The sequence below is a fragment of the Bufo bufo genome, chromosome 11 (genome assembly GCF_905171765.1).
Source record: "Bufo bufo chromosome 11, aBufBuf1.1, whole genome shotgun sequence".
Classification (NCBI taxonomy): Eukaryota; Metazoa; Chordata; class Amphibia; order Anura; family Bufonidae; genus Bufo; species Bufo bufo.
In genome coordinates this window covers 14,005,027-14,019,034 of record NC_053399.1, presented here as the reverse complement: position 1 = coordinate 14,019,034, position 14,008 = coordinate 14,005,027, and the positions used below count along the sequence as shown (strand labels likewise).

The window sequence follows — 14,008 nt, the reverse complement described above, 5'->3', positions numbered from 1 at the left end:
AAAAACGCGCATTTTTCGCGATGCCCGCGTGAAAGAGGCCTTAGTCTGGATTTCCATGTTCAGGTTTTTAGATGCAGTTTTTGAAGTAAAAATCAGGACTGGATAATAAGGGACAGAACATGTAATGCACAGATATTAGTTCTAGTGGTTTTTTTTCCCCCAATCCACACCTGTTTTTTGACCGGCCACCTCTTGGCATATTTGCCGTGCTGCAGCCGGATCTTCACTGGTCCCCATTATAGTTACGGATCCGACAGGGTAGCATCTTTGAGGCTACTTTCACATCTGCGTTTTTCATTTCCGGTATTGCGATTTGGCAGAGGATCTCAATATCAGAGAAAAACTATTTTCGTTTTGTCCCCATTCATTATCAATGGGGACAAAACTGAACGGAAAGGAGTGCACCAGAAGGCATTCCGTTCCGTTTTGTTGCGCTCCCATACCGGACAGAAAACCACTGCAAGGGGACATAATAGAATACGGACCCAGTACCAATTGACTTACAACGGTTTGAATGCCGGATCCGTCATAACGGATACATAACGTCATACAACGGAATCCGTTCATAACTGATACAGCCGGTTGTATTCTCAAAAATGGAAGTGTTTTTACTGATTCCGGATCAGGCAAAAACTTATATGTGAAAGTAGCCCAACGCCAGTGTGAAACAGGCCTAATTTCAAATGTTCCCAAAGCCACTAGACGTGACAAAATAAAAATACAGATCCTATACTCCCCAGTTAATCTCCAGCCATTTCTAGCACCGCCGCTCCCGTCCTCCCAGACCAGATTTATTTTAGGCTACTTTCACACTGACATTTCTGGGTCCGCTTGTGAGATCCGTTTCAGGGCTCTCACAAGTGGCCCAAAACGTTCAGCCCCAATGCATTCTGAATGGATAAAGATCCGCTCAGAATGCATCAATTTGGCTGCGTTTGGTCTCCGTTGCGCTTTTGAGGCGGACACGAAAATGCAGCTTGCAGCGTTTTTGGTGTCCGCCTGACGATGCGGAGCCAAACGGATCTGTCCTGACTTACAATGTAAGTCAATGGGGACGGATCCGTTTTCACTGACACAATCTGGTGCAATTGAAAACGGATCCGTCCCCCATTGACTTTCAATTTAAGTCAAGACATTTTGACTTACTTTTTTTTTTATATATGAATCATGCGAACGGATCCGTTATGAACGGATACAAGCGTTTGCATTATCGGTGCAGATCCGTCTGTGCAAATACAAGACGGATCCACACCGAACACAGGTGTGAAGGTAGCCTTATCTGACTGCAGTGACGATGTGGCGTATACCTCATCTGATGCTGCAGACAACCTCAGTGATTTGCTGCACTTGTCACATGGGGTGCATGGCTATGTCATGGCTGCAGCCATGTAAACAAAGAATGGAGGTGATGGCCAGCATGGCGGACGATTATAGGAGTACGGGATTTTTTTTTTTATCACATTCAGTGGCTTTGGGCGAGTCTTTAAATAAGTTGGACAACAAACTCAATTTTAGAGAAGTGCATTATAGGCAATTGCCTATTAGTGAGTAAGCTCATTTTTGCAAGGCGAGAACAAAGTTAACCCTTCTACCGCTGCCATGCAGGCAATGCCAGCAAAGCACTGGCCTCATTTATGAGAGGTCTATGTCAGTGGTCCACTCGTAGCGGCTGCATCTATGTAGCAGCAGGCATTCTCTGAGCAGCTCACCAACGCAATACAGGCTGCTCCAGTCCATCGTGCCTAGTCTTGCCTGTATATGCTCTGAAATGGGTCAGGAATAACTCCGGGGTGAGGAATGCTGCCGCTATACACCAGTAAATACAATTACCTTTATCCAAGCAGGAAGACGACAACTATTTTGTTTTTCAGGACAACCGGCGCAAGAAAGGAAGCGCACGATGCCCAGCTATAAGCAATTAGACAGTGCACGCACCTTTGAGAGCTGGCAGCTTCTGAAGTTCGCGGTTATTGCTCACGTTGAATCTTGAGGAGCTCTGACGCTTTTCCTTCTTTACGACAGCTTGAGGGGTGGGTACCTTTATTTTCGATACCTGAGCCGGTGGGGGGGTACTGTTTGCCTTCTTGTTAGACACCTGAAGAAAAAAAATATATATACACATCTATAAAATGAATGTACCAAAATATAAATCTGGCCACAGATACAATTTCACCTGAGCATCACACAGTACTATTTTCCACCACAGCAGAGGTGGAGAGACCCATTATATCTGACCACCCGGTCCTGTCAAGCTGCAGGCTACATGACTAAAGGCTCCCATACACATTAGGCTACTGTCGGACGAACCGGCCGTTTTTGGCAGGACCAGCTGACAGTCTAATGTGTATGGGGCGCTCCTGACTCTCCCACAACAGATCGTGTCGGGTGCTTTAAAAGCTTGAGCCTTTGGTTCTTCCGGGAAATAAGCCGATGCCGCAGGTGTCTGGCAGCGACCTTCTCCTCTCCCAATGAAAGCACATGCACACTCAGCCAAAGCAAGCACGTATGAAGGACTCAGGAAGGAGAGCCTTGAGGCCGACAGCTACCTAGGTGTGTGGGTACCTTAACAGCCTGAAATCTCTTACAATGGCAAACCAGAATTTTGGATGCAGGCCACTGGCTGGCTGCAGTTTTGTGCATTGGACTACAGTGAACCCTATATAATATTCTGTCTCAGACCACCAACTTGTCAGTACTCCCCTCCTTGCACCACCAAACTTTTTCTGTTGCCGCCGCCATTACCCCCATGATCTGCGCTCCATAATACTCAGTCTATACCTGGAAGGGATTTTCCAACAACAGGCATCGCTCCTAAAAATAACGCTCATAATACTTTCATTAATCCCCATACATAATGACGTCTCCTCAGCGTCCAATCACTGCCACGTCACGGTGGCCACCAGCCATTGCTGCAAGGGGACGGCATTATGGAGGACACATCACCACAGGAATGAAGGAGAGTGAAGAGACGTGTGTTACTATTATCAACAGCTGATGATTTAGGAGGTTGGTCCCCGGACTGATGATTAATGTATGATCGCTGGGGGTCCGATTGTTTGCTCCCCCACCAATCACAAAAAACAGTGGTCCCCAAGTCCTCTGCATGACTACAGCAGTGGTGCATGTGGGACCCCTGCTCCATTCACTGTTTGTGGGACTGTCAAATACAGCTGCTCGGCTTTCTCCGACAGTCTCATAGAATCTAGTGGAGCGGTTCTCAAGATCAGTGGGGGCCTCCGCTATCGAACCCCCAGTGATCAGAGAATTTTTCCCTAACCTGGGGATAGGTGATAAATGTTCTTTTGGGGAAGCCCCTTCAAAGGGGGTATTCCCATTTTACACATTTATGACATATCCACAGAAAGCAATACGTGTCTGACATATGCGGGGTCCAGAACTGGGGGGGGGGGGGGGGGGCCACAAAACTCTCGGTGAGGTGGCTGCTGGCCAGCAAATGCAGGCAGAGAATGAATGGAGAGGTAGAAGGCATGCCTTACTGTTTCCGTACACTTCCCCCCTTGCGTTCCTTGTGTGTCGCTTTCTCCATTCACCTCTATTAAAGTTATAGAATTGCTGGGCATGCGTGCCTCCTCCCCATTCCCTCTCTGCTTGGAAGTGTTGGCCAGTGGCCGTCTCACCAGGCTGGATGGGGGCCAGGTCTGGAGATGGGATGCTTCTTGCACACAAACGTTTTTCTTTTAGTTTACGTTCCGTTTTTTTGCGTACCATATACAGATCTGCAAAAAAACGGAAGGTACTCCTTATGCCTTTCATTGCCGTATTTCCGTTCAAAGATGGAACAGGTCCTGTTCTTGTCCGCATAACGGACAAGGATATCACTGTTCTATCAGGGGCCAGCTGTTCCATTCCGCAAAAAAACGGAAAGCACATGGACGTCATCCGTATTTTTTGCGGATCAGTTTTTTGAGGACCGCAAAATACTGAAAAAGCCATATGGTCGTGTGCAAGAGGCCATATGCTGCTGATGTAAATGTCTAAGGCTACTTTCACACTAGCAGCAAGGACCTCCGGCAGGCTGTCCCGTCGGGTGAACAGCCTGCCGGATCCGTCCTGCTGCTATAAAACTACGACATGTCCGACATTTATTCCGGCAGCCTCTAGCCGTGCCTCGCCAGAACTCTGCCGCCATTATAGTCAATGGGGATGAAGCAGCAGTCCGGAGGCACACGGTCACTAGCGGCAGTATGGATCCGGCAGGCTGTTCACCCGACGGAACAGCCTGCCGGAGGTCCATGCCACTAGTGTGAAAGTAGCCTAAGATAGGACTACTCCTTTAATCTGGCCATTTGATGATTTAGACGTCTGATCATCCAATGCTCACTTCTAGCATACAACTAAAGTATGAGATCAGTATGCTTTTCTATGGCGATTTGATAGTCTAAAATGTTTCATATTCCAGCACCTCCCAGATCAGAAAGGTGCTGGATTTAAAGGGGGTTAAAGGGGACAAACAGCTGCTATTACATGCATTTGCTTAGTACATGGCAGCCATTCAGATGAAGTTCATATACAGTAGTTCTGGTTCACAGAAGATTCCCCAAATGGAAGACACCCCCCCCCCCCCCCCCCCCCCCCCCCACAAATTATGTCCACGTCTCTTATGGTCCATATCGTGAAGGGTTGTCTTAAAGGGATTTTTCTCTCTATATCATTTCATGTTCCTGCCTTAGACGACGTCTCTCGCCACCAGTCTGTCATTTACATTCAGAGTCAATCTTAGCAGCACATCAAAGAAAGTAATTACAGGCGAATGTGCGCTGCGGGAACAGTAAGATCATTGCGATACGAGACACACAGGAAGTCAGGTACGCATACAAGAAGGTGGCGAGATCTTAACCTATTAAGTGAAAACACAAGACAGGCCCTATAGAGAAATCAGACCCCTTCAGCACTGCTCGGCGACTTCCGCCTGCGGAAAAACTGGCGCAATAATTTTTTTTCTATGCAGATCAGCGAATGCGTGCTCCGGTGATTTGCATTCTGGGTAGCGTCATCTTCACACCAGTCATCGGGTGGGGGAAAAACTCCCTATCGCCTGCATATTACAAGCTACGCGATGCGAGTCTCAGTAAAGAAGCTTGCCAACATATATGCCAAGGTACAATATATCTATACAGTGGAGTATACTGGAGGTATACAGTAGGAAGTCTTCCGGGAGTATACCTCTGTGAAAACAGCCTTGCCCTGCTACAATTCGCAAGAGCCGTGCCAGATTACATACTGCACGTGCCTGCAGGATCCTGCCCTCCGAAAATTTACTTACAAGAGATCAACAGCGGACGCTGCCAAGTTTGGAATAACCTCTTGTTTACACAGCGTCTCATGCAAAACATAATGTAGGTCTATCTTGCCAAAATGACCACTTATATTGGGCAAACACCCAAAAGGTTAGAAAAGTGTTGGTATATAAAAAAAAAAAAAAAATTTAAAAGGAACTCATGTTGAGCTGACATTGAAGGGGGGTCCCCTAATCAAGATCCCCATTGATGGAGTCTATGGAAGTGGTGCAGTCCCCCCAATAATAAGAAGACCCCTCCCGAGTTTAGCCTGTGGTATAGAAAAGGGTTGACAAGCTGATAACTCATCACTCAGCATCATGGGGAGATCAGCAAAAACGGCGGCAATCAGATGAGATCGTATCCAGAGGTGGCAGACATTGGGATGAAGAGCAAACAATCGACGTGGACACCGACACAATCGGCGGCATGCCAAGCAGCCGTCATGGAGGCCAGGGGTCTGGAGAAGGCATGCCAGGTTATTGCTCCCATTACACCCAGAGGCAGGGAGTTTGTTAAAATCACTATGTCAAATGCTCACAAGTTCAAGTCCCCTAAGGGGGCTTAAAGGGGTTATCCAACATCATACAACAGCCCCCCCCCCCCCCGTGCCGGGCCCATCACACAGAATATACTTACCGGGCTCCAGGTCCCCACACCGCTGCTGCTGCTTTTCCCTGTACATGGATGAAAACAGCCGATGCTAGGGAGGCTTGTCCCCGTCTGCCATTGGCTGCTCGCCCCCGACACCGGATGTTTGCCTCCGTGTACAGGGAGAAGCAGCAGCGGCGTAGCTGGGACCAGGAGAGGGGTAAGTATATTCCGTGTCCTGGGACCCCTGCGGATCAACTGTTTGAAGAGAAGGCAGCGCTCTTACGAGTGCTGCCTTCTCTGCTCTGTTTACCGCAGCAATTGCAGTGTAATTACAAGTATGGCATCCCCATTCACTTCTATGGGACGGCTCGGTTCAAGTGAATACTACAGGTCGCCCCATAGAAGTAAACGGGGGGACGCCATGCTTGTAATTACACTGCTCATCACTGCGGTAAAGAGAGCAGAGAAGGCAGCGCTCGCTCGTACAAGAGCTGTCTTCTCTTCAAACAGCTGATCCGCAGAGGTCCCAGGAGTCAGACCCCCGCCGATCGGATAATGATCACCTATCCTGAGGACAGGTATTTAACAGTAAAAAGCAGACAACTCCTTGAATGTCAAGATGTCTCTTACTGCTCTAGGGATTTGGGGATCATGAGAATTAGAATCTGACATACTATCTCTTTCCTTTTATCCACCAAGGGCAGATGTTAGGTGACAATATGCCCCCCCCCCCCCCCCGCCCCAACCTCTGTCATCAAGACTGGCTTTTAGAGACCAAATTTTAACACCACTTAGGGCATCTACTCCTTCTGGTGATGCACGTTTCCCTTTGATGCCGGCTGCTCCTCATTTCCTGTGCTGATCTAAGCTCCGTCCACAGTCCCAGCTCTCCTGCTTTACCACAGAAAATCCTGACGCGTGCCAGAGCCGCACAGGGGCCCTCGCCAGCACTCACTTCATGTTCAGGGTTCTCTTGTCCTTCTTTTCCACTTTTGACACTTTTTCCAGTTTTTGGAGGTTCCTAGAATACAATGCAAAAAAAAATATCTTCATTAGTAAAATCGGACCCCAGTTCTCCTGCAAGCAACAAACAAGGTACGCAGGCCTGCCAGAGCTAAACCTGAAATCCGGAGACAAAGGAAGAGGGAGGCCAACCGTGACCCCCCAGGAGCCAGAGGGAGGCCAACCGTGACCCCCCAGGAGCCAGAGGGAGGCCAACCGTGACCCCCCAGGAGCCAGAGGGAGGCCAACCGTGACCCCCCAGGAGCCAGAGGGAGGCCAACCGTGACCCCCCAGGAGCCAGAGGGAGGCCAACCGTGACCCCCCAGGAGCCAGAGGGAGGCCAACCGTGACCCCCCAGGAGCCAGAGGGAGGCCAACCGTGACCCCCCAGGAGCCAGAGGGAGGCCAACCGTGACCCCCCAGGAGCCAGAGGGAGGCCAACCGTGACCCCCCAGGAGCCAGAGGGAGGCCAACCGTGACCCCCCAGGAGCCAGAGGGAGGCCAACCGTGACCCCCCAGGAGCCAGAGGGAGGCCAACCGTGACCCCCCAGGAGCCAGAGGGAGGCCAACCGTGACCCCCCAGGAGCCAGAGGGAGGCCAACCGTGACCCCCCAGGAGCCAGAGGGAGGCCAACCGTGACCCCCCAGGAGCCAGAGGGAGGCCAACCGTGACCCCCCAGGAGCCAGAGGGAGGCCAACCGTGACCCCCCAGGAGCCAGAGGGAGGCCAACCGTGACCCCCCAGGAGCCAGAGGGAGGCCAACCGTGACCCCCCAGGAGCCAGAGGGAGGCCAACCGTGACCCCCAGGAGCCAGAGGGATATTTAGGGCTTATACACAAGACCGTAGTTTCAGTCAGCAACCGATCCGCATTTTTTGCGGACCCGATCATCTCAATGGGGCTGCAAAAAAAAAGGAACATGTCCTATTATAGTCTGTTTTGTGGACAACAATATGACTTTTCTCTAGACCAGGGGGGTAAAGGTGGCGTGCTCACAGCCGGGATCAATGTTTTGCAGCCAACCTAGAGCCAACGGGAGATTAAAGCTGAATTATGGAGCCAAATCAAACCAAACCTGAAGCCTGTGGGGGCGTGTAATAAGAGGAGACCGCACATATGGATCTGAACATCTCTGGAGCTTCTCAGCTCAAGATACGTGACGTACAGTAGTGATTGTGGGGGCAGGGAGGTTTCTACACTTCCTGTCACTCATCCCATTGACTGACGCTATAGACGGCCTCGCTCCGGCATGACATGGCCGACAACGGGGAACAACAGACTGCAGAGCATCGCTTCGATAGAATAGACCCCTTCATTAATAAAGGACAGATGGAAGCAGCAAAACATGAGGTGGTGGGGAACGCTGAACGACCTTGAAGCTCTCTGACAATTATTAGCACCCCCCCCCCATTGCTTTGGATGACTTCCATTGGGGAATTGCAGTTCATGCGATTGCCTAAGATAATAAAACTCCTACCTCTTTACACTAAATGGCATCAGAAAACGTATAATAATATAATCAAAGGCCACAAATTCAAGAAATCAAAAATGTAATTCTCTGACGGTAAATACTGATTGAATACCTCTCTAACCTGTAGGGGGCGATCCCTAGGAGCCCCTAATTTCTAGCACATGGGGGCTGCAGTATTAGGGGAGGTGCAGGGGCTGCTTTCGGCTATTCTCCTACACAGCGTTAGGTGGGGGCTGCACAAAACCCCATTCTCTTCAATGGGACAGTGTTACTATAGCAAAGTGTGGGGTCAAAAGTGACGCAGTGTCGTTCTAGGGATCAATGGGGGTCCCGGGGTCACACCTGCAAATTTTTAGAAATGGGTCACCAGACCTCAGTAATGATGAAACGTACCTACAACCAAAGAAGAAATTCCCACTATCCATACTTTGGGGCTGACAAAGTCCATGGAGCGAGAAATCAAATCCACTGCCACCAATTGGCTAGTCCAACTGGCACCTAAAGCCTCCTGCTGTTGAAAAACTACAACTCCCAGCATGCCCTGACCAACAGTGGCTGTTAGAGCATGTTGAGAGTAATAGTCTTACAATAGATAGTGAGCCACATCATGGAGACTACTGGCGATAGCATTCTGTCCATGTGTGGGGCTGATCAATGTGCCGGTGACCCAGCAGTGGCCTACGGTGGTAACGGACCGCCACTGTGTGTCACAGGACAATCGCACACCAGCCCCCGTCTGCGAGTATCAATGTGAACGGCATGAAGTAACATTTCTAATAACAGAGCTGCAGAAAAATCTCGTCTCAACAGAAGTCAAACTGTGCAACTTTATCACGGGGCCGGGGCTGCGCACTTTGCCTTTACTCCCCATAGAATTCAGTGTTGTACAGAGGCACCAATTAATACAACCACCGTCATCTGTAACTTCTTGCACTGGGCAGCGCTCCAGAGCCACTGCCACCCCCCATAAAACCTGAAGGTGAATGTAAACGGAGAGACCAGTACGAGTTCACTGCTAAACACCATTTTACAGATTATACTCCAGAGCTGCACTCACTATTCTGCTGGCGGAGTCACTGTGTACATACATTACTTATCCTGTACTGATCCTGAGTTACATCCAGTATTATACTCCAGAGCTGCACTCACTGTTCTGCTGGTGCAGTCACTGTATACATACATTACTTATCCTGTACTGATCCTGAGTTACATCCAGTATTATACTCCAGAGCTGCACTCACAATTCTGCTGGTGCAGTCACTGTGTACATACATTACTTATCTTGTACTGATCCTGAGTTACATCCTGTATTATACTCCAGAGCTGTACTCACTATTCTGCTGGTGCAGTCACTGTGTACATTCATTACTTATCCTGTACTGATCCTGAGTTACATCCTGTATTATACTGCAGAGCTGCACTCACTATTCTGCCGGTGCAGTCACTGTGTACATACATTACAGCTGAGCTGTTAGGAATATATCCAACAGCAAGTGTGCTGAATGATTTTATTGCCAACCAGCAGAATATTGAGTGTTGCTCTCTAGAGGATATATATGTAATGTTTACAGTGACAACTTCATACATGATATATATATATATATATATATATATATAAAAAATATAATAATAATAATAATAATAATAATAATAATAATAATATTGTATTGAGAAGTAAAAATGTCCTTTCATTTTGGTTTCTGCCCAGTGACACATGGACGGAGCTGTCACTGGTCATAGAGCAGACTCTGATGAAGTATTTCCGATAGGAGTCCGTGTCACTGACAGCCTGTGATGGTAGAAAAGGTCAGCGCCTCCTTACAGAAGCTTCAGGGGGTGAAGAATTATTCAGACTGGAAGAGTTTCCCATAGCAACCAATCAGATCGCGGCTCTCATTCCTCATAGGCTCAGTGTAAAATGAAAGCAGCGTCCTGATTGGTTGCTGTGGGCTGTCCGGCTTGCACTAGTTTTGACGCCCCGCAGCTCCAGATGTTGTCAGGGCACCGCAGCCCCTATGCTGCAGGCAGGAGGAGAAGCCGGGCGTGCACGTAGAAAGTTTCCCCCCCTGCATGCCGGGGAATGACCGGCGACCTGCTGTGTGGGATGCCGCCTCCCCACAACTTCTATTACTCCAGTCCCGGGCTAGGCCCTGGAGCGCCCGCTAAAGTTCAATCCCTGCTGCCACACCTCCCCTCACGTCCCCGCGCCGCCGCCCACCCCGCACACGCTGCGGCCGGATACGGAACACTCACTTTGTCCTTCTTGTTTTTATTCGGCATGGCGGCGCTCCTGGCGAGGCTGCGGCTGGTGGTGGCGGCTCTCGGTGACACTCACCCCTCCCCCGCCCGCCTCCTCCTCTTCTCTGGCAGCTCCGTCTAGTCCCCTCAGTTCTTCCCAGGCTGCTGCCGCAGCGCCTCACCTCCAGCCGTGCCTGCTCCCAATCCCATTGGCTGCCTTCAATCACGTGGGTCAACGTCTATAGGTCGAGGCCCCTCCCCGTTGTTTTTTTGGGGCACGCCCCTCTTTCTTTTGGGGTGTTCTCGTGAGAGGTGGACCGGGAGTTGGGGGGCGACGTCCGGAGCCTGGATATCGTGGGACAGTAGTATTATACCAGAGCTCCTCAGTGTGTGACTACCACTCTCATCATCCTTACTCCCCCCGGTCTGTACACTATACTTCAAATATCTTTCTCTGTATACTGTACTGCACCCATCATCCTACCTCTGTATACTGTACTGCACCCATCATCCTACCTCTGTATACTTTACTGCACCCATCATCCTACCTCTGTATACTTTACTGCAGCTATCACTATAACACCCATCATCCTACCTCTGTATACTGTACTGCACCTATCATCCTACCTCTGTATACTGTACTGCACCTATCATCCTACCTCTGTATACTGTACTGCACCTATCATCCTACCTCTGTATACTTTACTGCAGCTATCACTATAACACCCATCATCCTACCTCTGTATACTGTACTGCACCTATCATCCTACCTCTGTATACTGTACTGCACCTATCATCCTACCTCTGTATACTGTACTGCAGCTATCATCCTACCTCTGTATACTGTACTGCACCTATCATCCTACCTCTGTATACTGTACTGCAGCTATCACTATAACACCCATCATTCTACCTCTGTATACTATACTGCACAAATCAACACAACACCTATCATCCTACCTCTGCTCTGTATACTGTACTGCACCTATCATCCTATACTACTACTGCAGCTATCACTATAACACCCATCATTCTACCTCTATACTTTACTGCAGCTATCACTATAACACCCATCGTTCTAACTCTGTATACAGCACTTCTATCACCACTACACCTATCATCCTACCTCTGTATACTACTACTGCAGCTATCACTATAACGCCCATCATTCTACCTCTGTATACTTTACTGCACCTATCACTATGACACCCATCATCTTACCTCTGTATACAGCACTTCTATCACCTCTACACCCATCTTCCTGCCTCTGTATACTATACAGTCCCCTATCATCACTACAACTATCATCCTTCCTCTGTATACTGCACTCCACAACACCCATCATCCTATCTCTGCATACAATATTGCACCTATCACCATGACACCCATCATCCTTCCTCTGTATACTATTCTCGACATATATCACTATTACTCCCATTGTAAACCCTACAGTATGTTTACCACGCACTAGCTCCCCCATCATCCCACCTGTGTATACTAGACTGCATCTATCACCACCACTCCCATCCTCCTGTCTGCACCAGACATCACTTGTAGCTCTTCCTTCCGTTTTATTCTGTGTCCTCTTTCAGCCTGGGGTCGAGGACAGGAGAGCGATGTCTGCAGCTTCTCAGAGAGGATTTCCTACAACGCTACATTGTAACACACCCTCAGCTGATTGAGCAGGAGAAGGCAATGACCATGTTCCACTTTTCGATAAAAACGGGAATGTCTCTGTTCACTGACAGCAAGTAGAGATCTTGAAGGTGCAGCTTCATAAATTGACGTGCTGCTGATTTAAAGCTCACAGCGGGGGTCAGTTTCCGCAGTGCCGCAAGTTTTCCGCCCTCACTTTACATATGGCACTGGGGCGAAAGACGGCTACGGATGCCATGAATGTTGGGCAGGTGCAGGACGGTGGCTCCCCACGGAGGGAGAAGCTGGCGGGACACCGTGCTCCTCGCATGCGCCAGCAGCTGGTTTGTAAAAGGGCATGTCCTTCCCACCTTGGAAGGCTTGTTGGGTGTGTCCTGTAAAGGCTGCAGCTCTTGAGGGTGCTGGCAGCTGGTGCCTAGGGGCATGCAGGCAACACCAGCCACCCAGAGACCGGGACAGTATCTGCACGTGTCCCAACTTCAGCAGGTCTTAAAGGGGGGCACTAACCTATATATCGGTGCTGTGCCGCAGCACCGAGGGCCCCGCCCCCTGCATCCGGTCCATTATCATGTGCAGCCTTGAACAGTGACGTACCCCAAGCAGCACATTAGATAATTTTTTATTAATTTTTTGGCTGGGGCCTCCCACTTCTCCCCGTCAGGAGGAGGAAGGATCGGACATGTTGAATGTCATCGCCCCTTTCTTTTGTTCTGACTGGAGATGAGCAACCACCTCCTTTTCTGCCATTGAAAACACATGCATGCTCGGCTGGACAAGCATTCCTGTGTATGGGAGAGTCTGGAGGAATAGCTGTCATCTGAATGAGCCATCTGTCCCCAAAGTAGATGGAGCATCAGGGCGGCCCGCTCCTGTATGGGAGTGCTGGAGATGGCGGTACAGTGCTATTTCCTGCACTCCATTTATTTAAAGGGCACCTGTCAGCAGATTTGTCCCTATAACTTTGACATGTGCGCTTGGCAGCTGAAGGCATCTGTGTTGGTCCCATGTTCATATGTGCCCGCATTGCTGAGAGAAATGATGCAAATGAGCCTCCAGGAGCAACGGAGGCGTTACCATTACACTTAAAGGCTCTGCTGTCTCTGCAACTGCCACGCCCTCTGCGATTTGATTGACAGGGCCAGGCAGGCGTAATGACATTTACGCTTTGAAACAGAGCTTCCTTATACATAGAAGTAGACAATCCCTTTAAGACCCGCTCCTCGCACACCTCCCCGCTGTCACTCTGGAGCCCCTTGGCCCCTGGCGGCCATCCTCTCTGGACTCTCTCAGCGCCTTTCTTTTTTCCATCTAAATTATTTATATCCCAAGTCGTGTTTCCCTTCTCCCTGCTTGTGGATGGGAGCGCAGCGGGCGGCGTGTTCGCGAGCCGCTCGCACCATCTGGCAGGGCTGCACGTACGGTTTTCTGCGATGACGTCATTAGTCAATTGCTAATTACTCTGCGGCCAGAGACGACGACATAATGGAGCTGCATCACAGTCTGATAATGTAGGCGTTGCAGACGGGCTGTCAAGATATTGAGGGGTGCTCCCCTAGACCCCCACAAACACATGAGAACAGCGAAGCCATTAGTGGGGGGCGCTCAAGCTCAATAATATCACGCTAACTGCCTGGTGATGTCATCGCTCCACTGTGCATGCTGTATGGATTCAGTGGAGTTAAGCCTCAAGCGGGTCCACGTGTGCACATAAATGTGCCGCCACTGCTTTTCGCTCCATCGTCCTCGTCTTCAC

The 14,008-nt window shown here is 49.6% G+C and overlaps 1 protein-coding gene across 1 annotated transcript in view; it reads right to left on the bottom strand.

Annotated features, from left to right (window-relative positions):
- The window catches only part of PPP2R5C (protein phosphatase 2 regulatory subunit B'gamma), a 64,392-nt gene extending 53,608 nt beyond the window's left edge, over positions 1-10,784 (bottom strand). Inside the window, exons 1-3 of the mRNA XM_040411598.1 lie at positions 10,615-10,784; positions 6,847-6,912; positions 1,936-2,095 (exon numbers count right to left, since the gene is read on the bottom strand). Coding sequence (XP_040267532.1) covers positions 1,936-2,095; positions 6,847-6,912; positions 10,615-10,641 — 253 coding nt within the window. The 5' untranslated portion in view covers positions 10,642-10,784. The remainder of the gene's footprint in view (positions 1-1,935; positions 2,096-6,846; positions 6,913-10,614) is intronic.
- Between the last annotated feature and the right edge of the window lie 3,224 nt (positions 10,785-14,008).